The 21,147-nt window shown below is 46.1% G+C and overlaps 1 protein-coding gene across 7 annotated transcripts in view; it reads left to right on the top strand.

Moving 5' to 3' along the window:
• Positions 1-21,147, top strand: part of LOC140389625 (plastin-1-like) — a 194,578-nt gene that overhangs the window by 100,488 nt on the left and 72,943 nt on the right. For all 7 annotated transcript variants that reach the window (XM_072473903.1, XM_072473906.1, XM_072473905.1 and 4 more), the window contains exons 2-4: positions 10,104-10,212; positions 12,425-12,588; positions 17,535-17,664. In XM_072473903.1, coding sequence (XP_072330004.1) covers positions 10,143-10,212; positions 12,425-12,588; positions 17,535-17,664 — 364 coding nt within the window. In that variant the 5' untranslated portion in view covers positions 10,104-10,142. The remainder of the gene's footprint in view (positions 1-10,103; positions 10,213-12,424; positions 12,589-17,534; positions 17,665-21,147) is intronic.

Raw genomic sequence — 21,147 nt, 5'->3', positions numbered from 1 at the left:
GACCACTGATTGAAAACTCTGCGGTTTTCTCTGCGGACCTAGACCTTGGTATACAGGGCACGATTTCAAAGTTTGTGGCGATACAACATTTGGAAGCATTGTAAAATGTGAGGAGAATCAAGTAGAACTTCAAAGGACTGAAGCAAGTTGGTGGAGTGGCCCAGCAGGTAGCAGATGAAGTTTAATGCAGAGAAATTGTTGCGGACAATACATTTCCTCCCCCAGAAGGGTATCGGTGAATAATAGTCCATCAAATTCATGGCCACATTCACGATCCCATTTTCCTTATTTCCAAATAGTTCAAAATGAATCCAAATTTTCAAACTGTCACAGTGAGAGTTAGATTTGCGTTGCCTGGATTATTTTTTTAGTCCAGACCTCTGGATTAGCACTCCAGTAACGAGCATAACGGCTGGATTCTCCGATTTGCAATCTAAATGCTGACGCCCGCGTGGGAACGGTGTCATTTTACGCCAGGAAATACGGCGCCGCCCCCACGCCGATTCTCCGTCCTTAGCCGCTGGCTTTATCTGCGGATACGGCCGGAGAATTGCCAAGTCCATGGCCACGCTTGCGCACGGTGGCGACCTGCGGCGGCCGCGCCGTGCAGACCTGGCCTGCCAAAACCTGCCCCCCTGTAACCAACCTTGCCACCCCCGATTTCCCCCCCCCCCCCCCAGCCCTCGCCAAAGCCCCTCCGGCCACCAGAACGGCACCCCCCCCTCCAACTGTGGCGGCGCGGGACTCAACCTGCAGCCACCACGCTGTGTCCACGAAAAAAAAAGCGTAAGTGTTCCACGCCGTCGGGAACTCGGCCCATCGGGGACGGCGCATCGGGGCAGGGTCTCGGGTGATGTCCTGAGGCTGTCCATATGGTGTACAGCGTACTCCCCGGGTATGCGTTTTTGAGGGGGGGGGGGGAGCATCACAAAAGCGGCGCAGCCACCGATTTTGCCACAAACGGGGATTCTCTGGCTGATCGCCGAACGTGACTTCGGCATCAGCGACCAGAGAACCCCGCCCAATATATTTAACAAAATAATGTGCAGGAAGTTCAAAGCCCGGCATAATCTGGGAAAGTAATTGAATATCCTTGACGATAATTTCTTTTTTGAATGGGCACCCATGAAATCATGCAAGCAATCCCCATTTTGGTTTGCAATTGGGTGCAGTGCCCAGGCTGTTTAGTTTTTCCAGTAATTTTCCGGGGCGAATGAATTAAATCTCCGTGTTCCCACCTGAGGTAAGGTTGGCAAATTACACAGCTGAAGGTGGGCAAATTGTTAACAGGATTTGAATTTGGCTGCATTGTGGCACACCTAAGAACGCAAAGGTGGAAACAGTGTTTTTTATCCATTTATAGGGTGTAGGCATTGCTGGGAAAGTTGGTATGGATTACCCATCCCTAAATGTCCCTGTCAACCTGCTTCAACTTTGCAGTCTTGCCTGTCATGTTAAATTTATGTAATTGAGGCATTCCCTTCATCTGAATCTTCCAATCTATCTATTTAATAATAATCTTTATTGTCACAAGTAAACTTACATTAACACTGCAATGAAGTTACTGTGAAAATCCCCGAGTTGCCACATTCCGGCGCCTGTTCGGGTACACAGAGGGAGAATTTAGAATGTCCAATCCACCTAACAGCACGTCTTTTGGGACTTGTGGGAGGAAACCGGAGCACCCGGAGGAAACCCATGCAGACTCTGGGAGAACGTGCAGACTCCGCACAGACAGGGACCCAGCGGGGAATCAAACCTGGGACCCTGGCGCTGTGAAGCACCACTGTGCAATTTAAGTCGTAGTTTTGATCAATGATTGCCCTTCTGGCAAACGGAAGATTGAATTTTGTAGGCAGAAACTAAACTGATTAATGAAGTCTATAATTATTGTTCTTCGCCTTTAATACTGTTTTACTCCATATAACTTGAATTTTAGATTACAAAGAGCTCTAAAAGCAATTCAAAACTAAATTTCTTACTTTGATACATGATCATTATTTGGGTTTGAAACATATTTTTGGATTTGTAATTGACGTTATCAGACAAAGGCAGTGAGCGATGGTTTGGGTGATGTGACTGTAGAATTCAGAAGTTGGATGATCCAGGTTTAGATCATGATGTGCTTGGCAGTTGTAATAAAGTGTTAGGATTAGGGTTGGGTAACTTTGGAGGGAAATTTTAAACACTTTGTTTTGGAATTGTCAGGAAATATTTGGCTGGCTCAGTTCCTGAAAGAGTTTGCTTAACACATTTTCAGCCTCTAATTTAAAATAAAATGCAAATCACTAAATGCTGGCGATCTGGAATTCAAACCGAGAATGCTCGATAATCTTAGCAGGACATAAAATCGTAGAATCACTACCGTGCAGAAGGGGGCCATTCGGCCCAACGGGTCTGCACAGACCCCCTGAAAGAGCACCGTAATTAGGCCCATGCCCCCCCCTCACCCTATCCCCTGATGCACGATCAATGACCACTACAGCGAGGTGTAGTCCAACTGAAGGCTTTAATAAGCTAGATGTTTCCCCCAGCAGCTCAGGTACAGAAAGAAGGCTCCTGGGGTGGCACGGGCTCTTATACCCCGCCTTGCAGGGCGGAGCTACCATACAGCTTGACCAATAGGAAACATACAATATCTACCAATGGTGTTCCAGCATTACCAGGTACCGTAATACCTCTACACAGACTACCACATCCCCATAATCCAGTAAACCCACCTAACCACATCATTGGACACTAAGGGGACAATGTAGCATGGCCAATTCGCCTAACCTACACATTCTTTGGACTGTGGGAAGAAACCGGAGCACGGGGGGCCCACGCGGACATGGGGCGAACGTACACACAACACAGAGACAGTGACCCAAGGCTGGAATTGAACCCGGGCCCCTGGTACTGAGGCAGAAGTGCTAACTACTGTGGAACTCTGTTTGGAACTCTTCTTTGTTCTGAAGAAGTCATACTGATCTTGACGTTAACTTTGTTTCTCGCTCCGCAGCCGTTGCCAGACGTGCTGAGTTCTTCCAACACTTCTGTTTTTTTTATTTCAGCCTATAATCTCTGGGTGTAGTTTACATGACAGTCTGATCTGCTTCAGCTCAAGCTTTTATAGTTGAGATGTTCTTTAGGTCCACGAGAAAATACATATAACTCTGCACAGTCTCCATCCTGTTCCCCAGTTTCAATATATCAAGGGAAGTTACATGAAATCCATCTGTTGTGGCGTAGGCCGGAAGGTTACCTGCTCACACTGAGTGGGGGAATGGAGAAGGGTGAGGTGGATCTCTACGGACCTTCTCTCTGTGGCTGTACTTAGATCGAAAATAAATTAAAATGGTTGAACTTATTGCCACGGAAATATATTTGCCACTTAAATTCCAAGTGGTCAATTTTAAATAATGGAAACTCTGAAATCCGTTTGTTTATTGGGGGGAAAAAACAGCTGTACATCACTTAGTCACTGAGCTTTTGCTTGTGTTTAGTGTAGCAGTTGTAGTGTAAGGGTGTTTGACGTAGCAAGGGTTAATGTGAGAAAGGAGTACTGTACTGCCTACAGTATGAAGTTGTAGAGTGTCACATCACAGTGGACTGTGAGCAGCCGAATCTAGCAGAAGTCAGCTAGACTGGGGATGTATATAGTTACGTTTTGATAATGAACACTTGGGGTGGCACGGTAGCATAGTGGTTAGCACTGCTGCTCCACAGCGCAAGGCACCCTGGTTCAATTCTGGCCTTGGCTGTCTGTGTGGAGTTTGCACGTTCTCCCTGTTTCTGCGTGGGTTTTCTCCGGGTGTTTCCACTGTCCAAAGATGTGCAGGATAGGTGGGGATATGGAGTTACGAGGATGCGGTGGGAGCCTGGGTCTCAGTAGACTGCTCTTTCGGAGGATCAGTGCAGCCTCAATGGGCCAAATGGGCTCATTCTGCACTGTTGTGATTCTATACTTGATGGCCAACCACACAGGCCACTTTTTTTAAAATTTATCTTTTTTAAATAAATATTTTTATTCTCCTTTTTCACATTTTCTCCCACATTAACACCCATCAATAATCAGCAAGTTATGTCAATCCCCATAATAACAACGATCCCATCCGCTCACCAACCCCCAAACCTCAACCCGCATGTTTACATAAACAAATGACAAAAAGGAATCCGGGATTACCCGTAGTCACCCTTAATCTACACTGCTCTCCACCCCCCCCCCCCCCCCCCAACTAATGTTCGATGTTATCCAGTTCTTGAAGGTGCATAATAAATAGTGCCCATGACTTGTAGAACCCCTCCGAGCTTCCCCTCAGTTCAAACTTAACCTCAAGGGTCAAGTATTCCAACAGGTCCCCCCACCACGCCAGGGCACTGGGTGGAGAGGCTGCTCTCCATCCCAGCAGGATCCGCCTTCGGGCGGTCAACGAGGCGAAGGCTATGATATCTGCCTCCGCTCCCATTTCCAACCCTGGCTGGTCCGACACCCCGAATATGGCCCCCTGCGGACCCGGGTCCAGTTTCACACGCACCACCTTGCAAATTACCCTAAACACCTCCTTCCAGTACTCCCCTAGCTTTGGACAGGACACACGGGCCACTTTGTGGTCCACATCAGCAGTGAGTTACAGCTGCTGGACCATAGCCTGGGTTTTGTGCAGTTTGGAGTATAAATTGTCTCAATATTAAAGAAAACCTTCTCTAATTTCATGGAGAATGCTTCTAGGAGGTTCCCATGTAATGGTTTACCTGGCAATTGTCCAGAAGTGCGAACTTACTCTGGACAGTTGCGCTGGGCTGAGAACAATCCGACAGAAGCGATTTAAATAACTAATTTTGGATGCTTCTGCCAGTTTTACCCCGATAGTAACTCAGTTAGAAGGAATAAAACACTTCTATCGCCAGAGTAACTATTTAAAAAAAAAACACACCCAGCCTCGCATAGGACACACCATACACACATGTCACCCAGGGGAACCCCCCCACCTGGATCTCCGCTCTCGCTGTAAAAACTTTCGAATGTACAGTGTGGGACACTGAAAGGTGTTTGGCTTCACCACCTTGACAACTCTAGGTTCTATCCATTGATTCTGCCCTTTGCTAAAGCTGCCAGCACATTGGTGTATTAGCTGTTTGTGAGCTTTACTTCAAAATACAATCCAATCCATCACGAAACATCTATTTTGACCTCTAACATCAACCATCACATCACTTATTTGCACCTCTGTAAAAATGTTGTGTCTTTGTCCTGTCTCTGTCCGTACCACCAAACCTCTCACTCTCCTCACCACTGCTCCCACTCTCCCAACACAACTGTTGCTTTGCTGGGAAGTTGGGCGGCTCCCTTTTTATTGCATTCAATTAATTTGTATAGTTTAGAACCTTCCCTCAGCCATAGAGAGGACAATACCTTTTTAATGAGCAGCCTGTGGATCTAGTGAAATACACAAAGCTGAATCAAAGAACAATGTAGCACAGGAACAGGCCCTTCGGCCCTCCAAGCCTGTACCGGTCATGATACCACCCTTCGCCAAAATCCTAAGCAGATAAGAACAAAGACCAGGAATAGGCCCTTCGGCCCTCAAAGACTGTACTAGTCATGATAATCCTTGTAAAACATTTGCTGCTTTTTTATTCTTCATGCAGGTAGTGCTGGCTCGACCATAGCATCCCTACAGTGTAGGCCTCTGAAAGAGCACCCTACCTAGGCCCACTCTCCCGCCCTAGCCCTGTAACCCCACCTAACTTGCACATCTCTGGACATAAAGCAGCAATTTTAGCATCGCCAGTCCAGATAACCTGCACACTTTGGACAGTGGGAGGAAACTGGAGCACCCAGAGGAACAGTCAAGGGGAGAAAGAGTAAACACCACACAGTCACCTAAGATTGGAATTGAACCCGGATCCCTGGTGCTGTGAGGCAGCAGTGCTAACCACTGTGCACTGTGCTGCCCTGGCCTTTTTATTGCCCTTAAGAAGGTGGTGGTGAGCCATCGTCTTAAACCGTTGCAGTCCATGTGATGTAGACGCACCCACGCTGCTGTTTGAGAGGGATTTCAGGGTTTTGACCTAGTGACAATGAAGGAACGGTGATATAGTTCCAAGTCAGGATTTTGTGCGACTTGGAGGGGAACTTGCATGTGGTGGGGTTCCCGTGCACCTGCTGCCCTTGTCCTTTTAGGTGGTAGAGGTCACAGGTTTGGAATGTGTTGCTGAAACAGCCTTGGTAAGTTGCTGCACTTGTAGATGGTACACACTGCTGCTACTGTGTGTCAGTGGTGAAGGGAGTGGATGGTTAAGATGTTGCATGGGGTGCCACTCAAGTGAGCAGCTTTTTCCTGGAAGGTTTTGAGCTTCTTGTGTTGATGGAGTTCCATTCAATCAGGCAAGTGAAGAGTATTCCTTGTTGTGTCTTGTAGATGGTGGACAGGCTTTGAGGAGTAAGGAGGTGAGTTACTCACCACAGAATTCCCAGCCGCAGATTTGCCTTTGTAGCCACAGTATTTATATGGGGCTGGCCCAGTTCAGCTTCTGGTCCAGGGTAGCCCCAGGATGCTTCTAATGGACGATACGGCGATGATAATGCCATTGAATGTCGAGGGGAAATTATTAGATTCCCTGGTTAGAGATGGTCATTGTCTGGCACCTGTTCTGTGCCCCTTGTTTTTTAAATAATCTTTATTGTCACAAGTAGGTTTACATTAATGAAGTTAATGTCAGAAGTCCCGAGTCGTCACATTCCGGTGCCTGTTCAGGTACACAGAGGGCGAATTCAGAATGTCCAAATGACCTAACCGCACGTCTTTCGGGACTTGTGGGAGGAAACCTGAGCACCGGGAGGAAACCTACGCAGACACGGGGAGAACGTGCAGACTCCGCTCAGACAGTGACCCAAGCCGGAAATCGAACCTGGGACCCTGGCACTGTGAAGCAACAGTGCTAACCACTGTGCATCCCAAGCCTGAATGTTGTCCAGGCGTTGTTGAACATGGGCACAAGCTGCTTCAGTATCTGAGGAGTCGCGAATCGTGATGAACTTTGTGCATGTATCTTTGATTAAATGATTTAGGTCAAATTTTTGAACGGAAGAGTCACGGTTCATGATCTGTTCCCACTGAGGTAGGCAGCATGTGTGCTCAATGCCTTTTCCTCATTGCAAAATTCTGCAAGTTGGCCCGAGTGAGGCTTGTGCTGTTATCTACCTGATTGCTCAGTGGGTCACGTTTGCCATTTGATCCGTGCATCCTCTCTATGTACTTGCTTCACGTTATTACCCAAGAACGAACAATAATCAAAACATCCACATAATTGGGTAAAATAACCAAAGGAAAAAGTGCTCAATTTTGCTCAGTTGAGATTGATGATCTCCTGGGAGTCGGAATCCAGAGAGAGCTGCAGGTTGACGCTACAGAACAGTAAAGGCCCTTCAGCACTTTGTGTCTGTGCCAGTCGAAAACATTCTAATCTCATTTTCCAGCACTTGGCCCATAGCCTTTGGCATTTCACGTGCACCTCTAAATACTTCTTAAATGTTAAGAGGGTCTCTGCCTCCACCATCTTTGCAGAGAATGCGTTCCACACTCCCACCACCCTCTGGGTAAAAGGTTTTTTCCCTCGCATCCGCTCCAAACCTCCTGCCCCCTTACCTTAATCTATGTCCCCTGGTTTTTGATCTCTGTGTAATTTCATGCATCTCAATCATATCCCCCCTCAATCTCCTCTGCTCCAATCTCTCTTCATAACTAACACTCTCCAGCCCAGGCAACATCCTGGTAAATCTCCTCTGCACCCTTTCCAGTGCTAGCACATCCCTCCTGTAGTGTTGATTCCAGAATTGCACACAATACTCTATCTGTGGCCTAACAAAAATTGTATATGGTTCCATAACCTCCCTGCTCTTAAATTCTATATCAGGCTAATGAAGACAAGTGTAACCTATGCCTTTTTATAAAAAAAATATTTTTATTCGGGTATTTGCGATTTTAATAATAACAATAACAGCAACATAAACATGGTACAATAAACATTTCCACCCCCTTCACAATCTTCACACACCCCAACCATAAAACAACAGTCTGTCCCCCTCCCCCCTTTGGAATTCTGCTTCTGCTGACATTTTAATTTTCCCCGAGAAAGTCGACGAACGGCTGCCACCTCCGGGTGAACCCCAACATTGACCCTCTTAAGGCAAACTTTATTTTCTAGGGACTGAGAAACCCAGCCATGTCACGAACCCAGGTCTCTGCACTCGGGGGGGGGGGGGGGGGGGGGGCTTTGAGTCCCTCCACATTAATAAGATCTGTCTCCGGGCTACCAGGGAGGCAAAGGCCCGTTGGCCTCTTTCGCCCCCTGGACTCCCGGCTCTTCCGACACTCCAAAGATCGCCACCTCTGGACACGGCACCAGTTGTGAGTATCATGGACATCACCCTAGCGAAACCCTGCCAAAACCCTCATGTGGACATGATTTGCTGGGCTTCCTGTGCACCTTACCCTATGCCTTCTTAACCACTGTATCCACCTGCCCTGCTACCTTAAGCGACCAGTGTACATGCACACCAAAATCCCTCTGATCCTCGGCACCTCGGCTAGAATTTTTGATGTCGCATTTTCATTATTTTTTTCTTGTTCAGCCATTAATAAATTTTCTGTCCTTGACTCAAAGCCTTGTTTGATTGGCTTCTTATGAGCTTAAAGTTAACTATATTGTGGTTTGGCAACAGCATAGCCTTGTAAAAAAGAAACTTAAAACTTTTGTGACCAACCAAGGGGGCTGAATAGAGAGGAACCAGTTCACCCCTTCTCAGCTGGCCGTAACAGTGACGATTAGTTTGCATTTTGAACCCACTTGAATTGTTTCCCCTGCCAGTTCAGTGAAATGTTCTCAGGCTGGTGTAATTTTCTGGTTGACTGGTCAGCTATTGTTTGCAGAAGCACAAACCATTGCTCTGCTTCTGTATTGTAACGAGAAATCGGCCTAGTCATTAAGGGCAAGGCAATGTCTGAAACACAAATAAACTAAATGGCTTTGCTGAAACAGGGCGTTCCTTGTTCAGAGTTAAACATGGTGCAAGTGGCTGCAGTTGCAGCCGAAGCATTTTGAAGCATTGGTGCTGGTCGTTTACTTTCAATCTTGCCTCTCGGTCACAGTTTAATTTATGAAAGTTAAAACAGTCTTTACTTCGCCTCTACTCAAAAGTAATTGCTTTTTGCCACTTCCTTACAGCGAGTTGGAACTTTTATGAAATGTATGAAAGTCGTGCCGTCAAGTTCGTGTGCACACAATCCATGAGATTCTCCAACCTGGTCCACGACTGTATGTGACACTGGCCAGGATATTCCAGATGTCGAGGGTTTCCTGTCCCACCATCCAAAAGGTCGGCAGGGAACTCATACCCGCCAACTCTGGCTGTCCCACTGCCATTTCACACTCTATAAGCATCAGTTGGCTGCGGGTGGCACTGCCACGATCAGATTGGCCGGCAGTTCGCTAGGTAGGCCCTGCAACGACAGAGTTTGCAGTGGACAGAAGAGCAGGGGAGGAGCTTCCTGAAGGTTTTGGAGCCTAGGTCCCGGGACTTGACAGAAGGGTATGTTTGTAGGGTCTCGGGGAGGGGAGGGAAGATCCACTTGGGGGGGGGGGGGGGGGGGGGGAGAGGGAGAGAGAGGAGGTGCGGCTGGGGGGAGAAGGTCCAGTGGACCTTAAGGGCCCGAAGTTAGAAAGAAAACTGAATGAGGCCTGAACCCGATCAAATTTGGGCTGCCCCCCGAACTGGGAAATCTCGTTTGCCTAAAAACTGAGGTTGGGCAAGAAATGGCCCTTAAAAACGCAAGGGCCTCAACTGGGGCAAGTGTGAGTGGCCACTTCAAAACAGCATGTTCAAAATTTCAGAACAACTTTGGAAAATAGTAGTTCCGACTCTGCAAATATTCCTGCAGAGGTTGCGAAGGGGCGCAGGCTGTTTGTCACACAGCGCCGAGTCTTGAGTAACAGGCTTATCAGTGACTGGTTTTAAAACAAACAGACTCTCCTTTTCAAACTGATTGTTCGTTCTTATGTTCCATTTATGTCCTGCTTCAGGAATTAAAGGTATTGAATTGATCTTGTGCTCAAATTAGGTCTGAAAGCATAAAGAAGACTATCCAGTTTAGTTCAAGATGGAAAACCACACAACTCACATCTCCCGGGAAGAACTGGAGGAAATGAAGGAAGCTTTTAACAAAATAGGTATGGTTTCCGTCTGTTATAAAATGTTGATTTTCATCCACCGTTCTATTTTTGGGGAAACATAAGCTGTATTGATATGGTTGTGCTGCTGTAATTAACTTCTAGAGTGTTGAGAAAGATACTTAGATCAACACTTCATTACTGAAGGATGATGTGATTAAAGAGCATTAGGGGAAAAACCCTTTAGGTCGCTATACATCGATACATAGAAGATAGGAGCAGGAGCAGGAGGAGGCCTTTTGGCCTTGCGAGCCTGCTCCACCATTCATCACGATCATGGCTGATCATCCAACTCAATAGCCCAATCCTGCTTTCTCCCCATAGCCTTTGATACCATTCTCCCTAAGTGCTATATCCAGTGCTATCAAAATAACATGCAGGATTTCTTTTGGTGGGAGATGGAGTGCTGCCGGCACATAAGCGGTAGGTAGATAGCTAGGTAAGGTTATTAAGAGACCATTTAAGGCTCTGGACCAGAGGCTGGATTTTCCTGTTGGCCTGCAGGCCCTTTGCAGCTTAAGTAGCTGTATATACAGCACAGGAACAGGCCCTTCGGCTCCCTAAATGACGGTGACCTCCCGTCCAGCGGACTCTGGTTCAAGATGACACTAATTGGCCAGTCAAGATAAAATCAGTTTTAAGTGATTGTTCCTGCCACGGTGTGGGGTTTGATCCTGACCTTGGAGGGCCAAAGTGCAAACACCTGCCCAGGATTATTTGCCAAGTGTTTCCCATGACACAATACTTTAAAATGAACAGCCCAGCAAGCAATGATTCATTTGAAGTATTTATTAAACACAGCACATAAATGTAGTTGCAGCTGGATTATTAATCTAGTTTTCCAAACTTCATAGACAGTGTGCAAGTGTACGTAGAGAAATGATCAAGAACCTGAGAAATAGGAACCTGCTCCACCATTCAATACAATCATTGCTGATCTTGGGCTTCAACTCTACTTCTCTGCCAATTCCTAGGAACCCTTGATTCCCTGAGGTATCAAAAATATGTCTATCCCAGTCTTCAATGATGGAGCATCCACAACACCCTGGCCCCCATCTCCATCTAAATAATCGGCAACTTATCCTGAGACCGTGCCCCCGTATTTAAAATTCCCCGATCTGTGGATACGATCTGTGCCCATCTTATCAAGCTCCTTAAGAATTTTATGTGTTTCAATGAAATCGCCTTTCTTCTCCCTCAAGAGAAAATAGATCCAATTTGCTCAGCCTCTCATTATAGGACAACCCCCTTATCCGAGGTCCCAATTTAGTGAACCTTCGCTGTGCCCCCATGCAAATATATTCTTTCTTAAATGTGGAGACCAAGATTGTGCATATGACTCCAAATGGCCTCCCCAATGCACTGTGCAACTCCAGCAAGAATTTTTTATTCCTGGACTCCAGTCCCCTGACAATAAAGGTCAACCTACCGTTTGCTAATTTCTTTCCATACCTTTATTTTAATGTTTTGTGTTCCATATTTGAGCATACTGAAGTCTCTTTGATCATTTATGTTTACAAGTTTCTAACCTTTAAAAAAAATATTCAACTCTTTCATTCTTTCAACGAAAGTGAATAACTTAATTTCTCTACATTATGATCCATCTGCCATCTTGTTCTTCAGTCACTTAACCTGTCTATACATCTCTGCACCCTCTGTGTCCTCCCCACAGCTTTCCTATTCACTCAGCTTTATACCATCAGCAAGGGAGAAGATACCGAGTAATTTACCCAAGTCATTAATACAAATTGTAAGTAGCTGAGGCTCCAGCATTGACCCTTTGTGATACTCCACTATTCACTATCTGTCAACTTGAAAGTCCCATTTATGCCTACTCTCTAGCTGTTAACCAATCCACTATCCATGCTAATATATTAACTTCAACTCCGTGCACACTTATCTTGCCTATTTACCTTTTCTGTGGCACCTTATCGAATGCCACTTGGAGATCCAGGCACACTACACCCCATTATCTACCTTACTAATTAAATTGTCAAACTCCAATGAAGTTGTCAAACAGGATTTCCCTTTAGTAAAGGCACGTTGACTTGTTTTAAACTTACTATGCTTTTTTAAATGAATTGCTAAGACTTTCTTAACAATGGATTCCAACATTTTTCCAACAACTGATAGGCTAAATGTCCCTATTTTCGCTCTGGCTGTTCTAAGGCAGACTGCATAAATGTGATTTTTAAATTATTTTTAAAAAAAGATCTTGACAATTCTGGCTACGTCAGTGACTATGAACTTCAAGACCTCTTTAAGGAAGCGAACCTTCCACTGCCTGGTTACAAGGTGCGTGAAATTGTGGAACAAATTCTGACCGTCGGAGACCGCAACAAGGATGGAAAGATCAGTTTTGAGGAATTTGTCTCGGTGAGTGAACGTTTGCATTTATTTTCTATGTTTGGCAGTTCTCTTTTTTTGGTTCTTCGGCCTTTGTATATTCCCAAACACCGTGGTTTCTGTGCAACCTTCAACTGTTACTGTTTAACCAATCAACCAAGCATTTCAATTGGATAGAATGGGAAGTGAAATTGCCCCCTGCTCATCATTAAATACCTCGGCCTATCCGGAGTATAAAGTTTGGTTAAACTGGGTTTTTTGTCTGGTCTGCCACTTAAACCTTGGGTGGAATTTTCCGGACCCCCCGCTGAGTATTTCCATGCAGCGGAGTTGGCTCGCTATTGTCCGCTGGTGGGATCATCTCACGCCGACATCTATGGCGTGAGTCGTCTGTTCCGTCGCTGGGGAACCCACCACAGGGTCGCCCCCGCAGGACCAGAAGATCCTGTCGTATCACTGTGGAATTGGAACCCATGTACCCAGATATTGCCCGGAGTCTCTGGATTGATAGTCCAGTGACAATACATCCTCCACTGTGTATGAAAATAAGAAGGAACCTCCGGTGGGACATGTACAGCTCAACCTAATTTTCATATGCTTGCTGAACTGTGGCAAGACTATGAAAATTTACCTGATGGGTTACTTTTTTAAAAATTCGTGCATGGGATGTGGGCGTCGCTGGCAGGGCCAGAATTTGTTGCCTTGTTCTCAACTGATCTTGAGAAGGTGGTGGTGAACTGCTGACTTGAACGGTTGTAGTCCATCTGGTACAGGAACACCTACAGTGTTGCTAGGAAGGCTTCTCCAGGATTTTGATCCAGTGACTGGGAAGGAATGGCGATCCAATTGCAAGTCAGAGCGGCGTGAAGCCTGGAGAAAAGCATGTAGCTGGTAATGGAGGAAAGTGTCCTTGACTGTAGTTTGGGTTAAGCCACATTGTTGACCAAATATGAAGGGCGCTTTATCCTGCTTCGAAATGCTCTGAAATATGATCAGAGTATTTGTGTTAGAACGCTTGGGAGCGAATACCTATTTTCCAGAAATTAAGTTCCTCTCCTTCAGCTCAAAAGCACATTTCTATGTAATTTACTGGCCTTTCAATGCAATACTGAACAAACGCACCTTTTTTTCCTGTGTGTCCTACCTCCACTTGATCACAAATTAGCTCGTAAAGCAATGGAATTTGGTTCTCATCTGTGAACCTTTTGTGTTGTGGCATCCAAGGGTGAATACAAGGAAAGATTCAACCTAAATGAACATAATCATCAAAGAAATGCAAAGATTAAAAACTGGAGTCTTTTCTTGTATCATTCATCAATCCTTTCTCCTCAGTAGAAACACATGTTCTGATTGGCGTAATTGCACGTCTCTTGTGAATAAATTATAGTAATCAAAACAAAGGGTTAAAATTTATTCTTGAGGTGCAGTCCATTCCTCACTTTTTACATCATGTATTTCTCATTTTTTACAACACATTTGGAAAGATTGCTTTATAACCTGGAAGCTGGAGAATGAAGCCGAATTGATTTTAAAATTCAGTACTTTGAAACATTCGACTAGTAGTTACTCTGACATTACTCTTGATAAGTTAGTGTGCTGTATTATAAAGTGGGGGAGAGGGTATTGTATTCATTCTCTTCATATTGCTTTGTTTGCTATCCTGTCTGCCGTTTAATACTCCAGTGTCTCCTGTGCTTAACCCCTTTCTGTTTAAATGGTGTAATGTCTTCGCAGATGGATGCATTGAAAGATTTATTTGTCAATTGTTCAAAGTTATGCTTCTGCATCTATCTCCGGTAGGTGACACACTTATCCCTGTAACATTTGTCCACCACACTTGCCTATCACAATTAAACATATCTATTTGTTTCCCTTGCATCTGAGACTTCTAACCTTAGTAGTTTCACAATTTCCCCTGGCGTTCATTTCACCCAACTTCGAGTTCTTAAAAGATCAGCCTGTCGGTTGCCTCCTCCTGCCCTGCTGACGAATAATGCTGCAGCTAATCCAGCTATTGTCAAGAACCAGATTTAAGGCCCTTCCAGCATCTTCAATGCTTCTGAAATAAGAAAAGCATCTGCCCTTTTTAATCTGATGTGGAGATCCTGCGTTGGACTGGGGTGAGCACAGTAAGAAGTCTTACAACACCAGGTTAAAGTCCAACAGGTTTGTTTCAAACACTAGCTTTCGGAGCACTGCTCCTTCCTCAGGTGAATGAAGAGGTATGTTCCAGAAACATACATATAGACAAATTCAAAGATGCAAGACAATGCTTAGAATGTGAGCATTTGCAGGTAATTAAGTCTTTCCAGATCCAGAGATAGGGGGAACCCCAGGTTAAAGAGGTGTGAATTGTCTCAAGCCAGGACAGTTGGTAGGATTTTGCAAGCCTAGGCCAGATGGTGGGGGATGAATGTAATGCGACATGAATCCCAGGTCCCGGTTGAGGGCGCACTCGTGTGCGGAACTTGGCTATACGTTTCTGCTTGGCGATTCTGCATTGTCGCGCGTCCTGAAGGCCTCCTTGGAGAACGCTTACCCGGAGATCAGAGGCTGAATGCCCTTGACTGCTGAAGTGTTCCCTGACTGGAAGGGAACATTCCTGCCTGGTGATTGTCACGCGATGTCCGTTCATTCGTTGTCGATGATCTGGCATGTCTTGCAGAGATTGCCATGGCAGGGTTGTGTGGTATCGTGGTCGCTGTTCTGAAGGCCATGCAGACGCTGCGACAACGAATGAACGGACATCGCGCGACAATCACCAGGCAGGAATGTTCCCTTCCAGTCGGGGAACACTTCAGCAGTCAAGGGCATTCAGCCTCTGATCTCCGGGTAAGTGTTCTCCAAGGCGGCCTTCAGGACGCGCGACAATGCAGAATCGCCGAGCAGAAACTTATAGCAATTTATTGCATCGGGGAATAAGGCAGGGGATGCCCCATGCACCCCCCCCCCTTTTGTTTGCATTGGCTTTAGAGCCCTTGGCAATTGTGCTGAGAAGCTTGAGGTTGTGGAGGGGGACAGTGGGTGGGATGCAGCATAGGGTGTCCTTGTATCCGGATTACTTTTTATTGTATATTTCGGAGCCGGGCTCCTCGGTGGGGGACATAATGAGTTTGCTTCAAAGATTTGGGGCATTCTTTGGGTATAAGCTGAATTTAGCACAGGAGCTGGGGCGGGTGGCTGCCATTCTGGCTAGCGGCGTCTCACTTTAGATATCTGGGGTGCCGGTGGCCTGGGATTGGGCAGGTCTTCGGAAGTTCAATTTTACTAGCTTTATAGGGAAAGTGGACTGATTTGCTGAAGTGAGATAGTCGTTGGCGGGCCGGATACATGCAGTGAAAGAAAACAATTTGGCGCAATTCTTGACTTTGCTTCGCTGCGGCCAGTCATTTTGCCGAAGGCATTTTTCAAGGGGGTGGGTAAGGTGGTCTCTTCGTTGACTGAGCGGGGAAGGTGGCTAGGATAAGTAAGATGAATCTGCAGAGGGGACACAGTCGGGAGGGGAGGGGGGGGGCAGGTGTGGTTAGGCCTCTCAAATTTGATATATTATTACTGGTCGGGAATGCAGAGAAGGTTCAGAGATGGAATAGGAAGTGGGGGCCTTGTGAGTGAGGATGGAGCTGGGCTCACATAGGGGTAGGTGTTGCAGGCGCTGGTAACGGCACCCCTCCTGATGGCCCCAGGGAAGTATTCGGTGAGTTCAGTAGTGGTGGCCACGCTGAATATTTGGAGGCAGTTTCGGCCGCGTTTTGCGTTGGGAGCACGATTGGGGGGATGCCGATCAGGGGAAATTACGGAGAGAATGTATGTGAGTTTCCAGGGATGGGAAGAGCAGGGGATTAGGGAGGTGAAGGATATTTTTTTTGCGAGGGCGGTGTGTGAACTTGGGGGAGCTGAATGAGACGTTTGGGTTTGCGCAGGGTCAGCGTTTCCAGTACATGCAATTGTGGGACGAGGGAGGTTTTCCTGACCTACCCGATAGCGCTGGCCTCCTCGTTACTGGAGGCGGTGCTGTCAGCGGCGGGGGGCGGGGGGGAGGAATTTGGAGGAGGGTAAGGTGTCCATGGAGGGGGTTAAGGCTAAGTGGGAGGAAGAGCTGGGGGCAGCGCTGGAGGAGTGATCGTGGAGTGAGGTGCTGCGGAGGGTGAATGCCTTGGCTTTGTGTCCGAGCCTGGGGCTGATATGGCTGAAGGTGATGTCCAGAGCGCACTGGCAAAGGCAGGGGTGAGCCGCTGTTTGAGTGGGGGGGGGGGGGGAGGGGGGAGACAGAGAATGTCTGTGAGCAATGTGGGAGGGTCCCTGCGAACCATGTACATATGTTTTTGTCCTGCCCAAAGTTTTGGGTGATTTTCAGCACCATTACAGTGGTTCTGCATGTCAATGTGGAGCCGAATGCCCTGGAAGCCATATTCGGGGCGTCAGAGTGGCCGGAGCTGCGGGCTGGAGCGGGCACAGATGTCTGGGCCTTCGCATCGCTGAATGCTCGCAGGCGGGTCTTGTTGGGGTGGAGGTCAGCTTCCCTGCCCTGTGCCTCGGCGTGGCGGGTAGACCTGCGGGAGTTTTTTGCCCTGGCGAAGGTGAAATTTGCTCTAAAGGGAGTGAGTGGCAGGTTCTACATCAGTTGGGGTTTGCTTATTAAGCAATTTGGAGAGTTGGTTACCGTTGACTGCTGCTAGCGGAATGATGGAGGTGTGGTGGTGGGGGGGGGGGGATGTGGGTGTATGGAGTTTGGTTTAATGTGGAGGGTGGGTTTTGTGACTGTTGTAAATTGTAAAAATGTTGGCAAATTTGGAATAAAAATATTTTTAAAAAATTATAATTGGAGCAATGGCAATCAGTCTTTTGAATTTGCTCTGCTGTTTGGTAAGATCATGGCTGATCTCATTCTGATCTTTCCTGTCTGCCTTGACTCCCTTGTAATATAATTGAGCCAAATCAGCTCCTGTCATTTATTTATTTTTTCAAATAAATTTCAGGTTTTCCAGGAACTCAAAGACAAAGAGATCAGCAAAACATTCAGAAAAGTCATTAACAAAAAGGAGGGAATTTGTGCAATTGGTGGAATGTCTGACCGCTCCAGTGAAGGAACACAACATTCTTATGAAGGTACATTCCCTGCTTCCTTGAAGATGTTTGCTACTTGACCTGACCAGGCCCCACAACTGTTCTCCGGGGAGGGGCTGGGGTGGTGAGTTCGACACAGCACTAAACACACTTTCCCGAGACTCGAGGTCAAATCAGGTGGTTGTAGGGACTCTGAGCTTAATCCAATAGCTAATTCAGGTAAAACATCCTGACCTGAAGAGTAATACGAATGAGGATTATGCCATGACCCGCCAGAATATCAGGGGAGACTGATTACATTGGTACAACACTCGTGAATAATGAGTGGAAGTAGATTGTGGTTACCTCATGAGTGGAGTTGTTATCTAATCGACCATACCTGGATGCTAATTTGGATGGGGGCATTATAATTCATTTGAGTATTTTTGCAGCTCAAAATATTCCATGGAAATTTTTTACAATGACTGTCGTTGTGACATCCACCTATGGAAAAATATATATTTTTTTTCCGTCTGGATATTATCGGTCACCTTAATGGGCACATTGTGTGCTGAATTGAAAAGATCTGCGTCTCTGTAGAAGTCAGCTTGAACTCCATAAATAACCAATGAGCTAATTGTGTTTTTAATCTCTTGGCACTGGCTTTGGGAAACAACTTTTTCTTCGCTTGTCTGAATGTTGCTTCAGAATTTAAAACCATCATTGCTGTGACCTTCATAACCGAAGTAGACTGACGTTTTTTTAAATATAAACTTTTATTTCATTTATTTAGCTGTTAAGGTTTGTCCAACATGAAGGCTCATTTCGGATAAGTGAGAAGGCAATCTCTGAAATGTTTTTGTGTTTGTATTGAGTGCCTTTTTGATTTCTGCTGATCCAGTTCTGGATCTGTGCTTGATCATTGGCAGTCAAAGTCTGCTCACAAATTATTTTACTTTGTACTTCTTTTCCTATTCTTCCAGTTCTCATTTTGTTAGAGAGGTGCTTTGAAATATTTCTGAGACATTTTGAAGGGGAGGGTGGGGGAGATATTTTACCGGCCGCATTGCATCCGGTGCAAATCCCGCTGTGTCGGGGAATAGAAGGTGAACCCTGAAGCGGGATTTGCAGTGGGTGCCAAACAGTGCGCGATGCCGTCGGCTAGCTTCAGCTGATGTGTTCTGGTTCACGCCCTCATTGGGCGAGAATCAGATTAGAATATTTAAATCATCATTTAAATATGCTGGGATTTTATTTTTTAAGACCGATTCTCCCAGCTCCTGGTATTCCTCTTTCTTTGTAGCCCCCGGGTGGTTGGGCGCTTGGGCAGGGCAGTGGCACCTTGGCAGTGCCAACCTTTAAAAATGGCACCCGATCTCTCTGAAGCCAGTTTTGCCGATGGTGTTTAGGGACCGCTCTCAGTGCCGGTGCAAATCATGCCCCTCTCCAAAAAATTACTAAGTGTGGGAAGATTGCGATGGGAATTGCACCGGAATGACTGGCACCATTCACACTGGGTTTTTGTGCACAAAATGGCACTGAGCCATTTTTTGAGAGAACCCCACCCTTGATACACAGTATGATAAATGTAAACCTTTTCCTGTGTTGGACATATTGGTCAAGTGTTTTTGTATCAGTTTGTGTGTCAAGGACATTTTGAGCCTTCACCAAAAAGTACATTCAGTTTATAGTGGGTGCATGTTGTTAGCACAACTTATCAGTTACAAATGTTGGATGGAATGAGCATCTTTAGCCCCAAGTTCTATCAGAGGATTTAGAGAGCAGTAAAAGTTACAAAGCTAAAATAACAAAGACTTGCTTGAATATAGTGCCTGACAGACATCCGCTGCCAATCTATTAATGCGGTCTCTATTGTAATGTGAAAATAAAATGAAAGTCACCACTGTCCCAGAGGATCATAGGCTGTTCTCCCCTTTTGGGAGAGAGCTGACGGGTGGTGATTTAACCTGATCACCACGCCTCAAGATGGGGTGGAGGGAGGTGGGGGGAGGAGGAGTCAAGGTTGAGAAGGCTTCATGGATAGTCTCCGCTGGTATGGAAATTGAACCCGCGCTATTGGCGTTGCTCCGCATCACAAACCAACCGTCCAGCCAATTGAGCTAACTGACCTCCCAATGTAGGGAACAGTAAGATCTCGCAAACAACAACGTGATCATAACCAAATGGTTTGTTTTAGTAGTGTTAATTGAGTGATAAACATTGGCCAGGACAACCGGGATAGTGCCCCAGCCCTTTGAAATAGTGTCACTTGGGGGAGCAGATGTTCGGACGAAGAACTGCATCTTGAGACGAGACCCTCCCCCCAAATTTCAGATCTATGATGGATTATTTTTGGCTTTTCCCCACAGATCTTTAATTGCCCGGAAGCCTAATATTTGAAGCTGAGTGATAATTTGGGCTAGGGCGGGCATCCTGCCTGAGGCCTTGCCCACCCTAGCATAAAAATCTGGTGGTTGGGGGGGGGGGGGGGCGCGTGGGAGGGAGGAATGTAAAATTCAAATTTTAATCGTGGTCTTTTTATAAATTACCATGTCCATGAATAGAAACCCTTCCAGGGTAAATACTTTGACAGCTTGTGCTGACAATAATAGAGTTCTCTATAATTTTGCTTCCGTTCTGGACAAGCAAAGCACTTATGTAGCTGGCTGTCATAGACTAATAGAGCACAGAACGAGCAGTTTGGCCCTGTATGCTGTTGCAAGGTCTATCTAATTAGTCCCACTCACCGTCTCTTTCCCTAAAGCCCTGCAATTTCTTTCCCTTTAAAGTGCAGTGTTCACCCCGTTGATACTGTCCATGTCTCTGGAAGCAATCGATTTGTCCTGGACAATTTCCCATTTCCATTACCGACGAGGTCAGAAATGAAGGCAGCACTTGGATACCAAAGAAGCACACCGGCTATTTTCAACAACTCATTTCGCTCTTGAACCTTTCGTTGCTAACATTTGAAAATCTCTAAAATATCCTGAAATTTCAGTGGTAACACGAATTACATAGGTCTTTGGCACAAATCACAGTAAAAGAGTTTGAAGCGGCTCGTGACATATGGAGAGGGGCCTACCCACCATTCTAAAAATTCAAACCAATAATTGAAATCTGTCCTCAATACTTAATGAATAAGCTCAGCTCAGTCTGTGTGAGCAAGATGCGGCTGGATGGATTTGTTTATTGTTTATTGTCACATGTACACCCAATATTGAATTATTCTTTATTCCCCGCTGCCACGGTACCAGTTCTGTTTCAATGTATTCAGCATCGCAACATAAATCTTCATGGGTTCGGTTGCTGAATATTTTTGGTTCTTTTTCATGTCTTCCTGTTCTTGACAAGAGGCTGCTGTTTGCAGCCTTGGTGTCCGCTTTGACCACAAGAAAAGCTCAACTGTTGCTGAAACCCTCATTCATGCCTCTTGTTACCTTTTAGACTTGACACTTCTCTTGGCCAGCCTCCCATGTTCCCATTCAAAGCTCAGCTGCCCATGGCCGAACTGACCAAGTCTAGTTTACCCATCGCCTTGCACTCACT

This window comes from Scyliorhinus torazame, chromosome 14, assembly GCF_047496885.1.
Source record: "Scyliorhinus torazame isolate Kashiwa2021f chromosome 14, sScyTor2.1, whole genome shotgun sequence".
Classification (NCBI taxonomy): domain Eukaryota; kingdom Metazoa; phylum Chordata; class Chondrichthyes; order Carcharhiniformes; family Scyliorhinidae; genus Scyliorhinus; species Scyliorhinus torazame.
The sequence above is the reverse complement of the archived record's forward strand: the minus strand, read 5'-3'. Positions and strand labels throughout refer to the sequence as shown.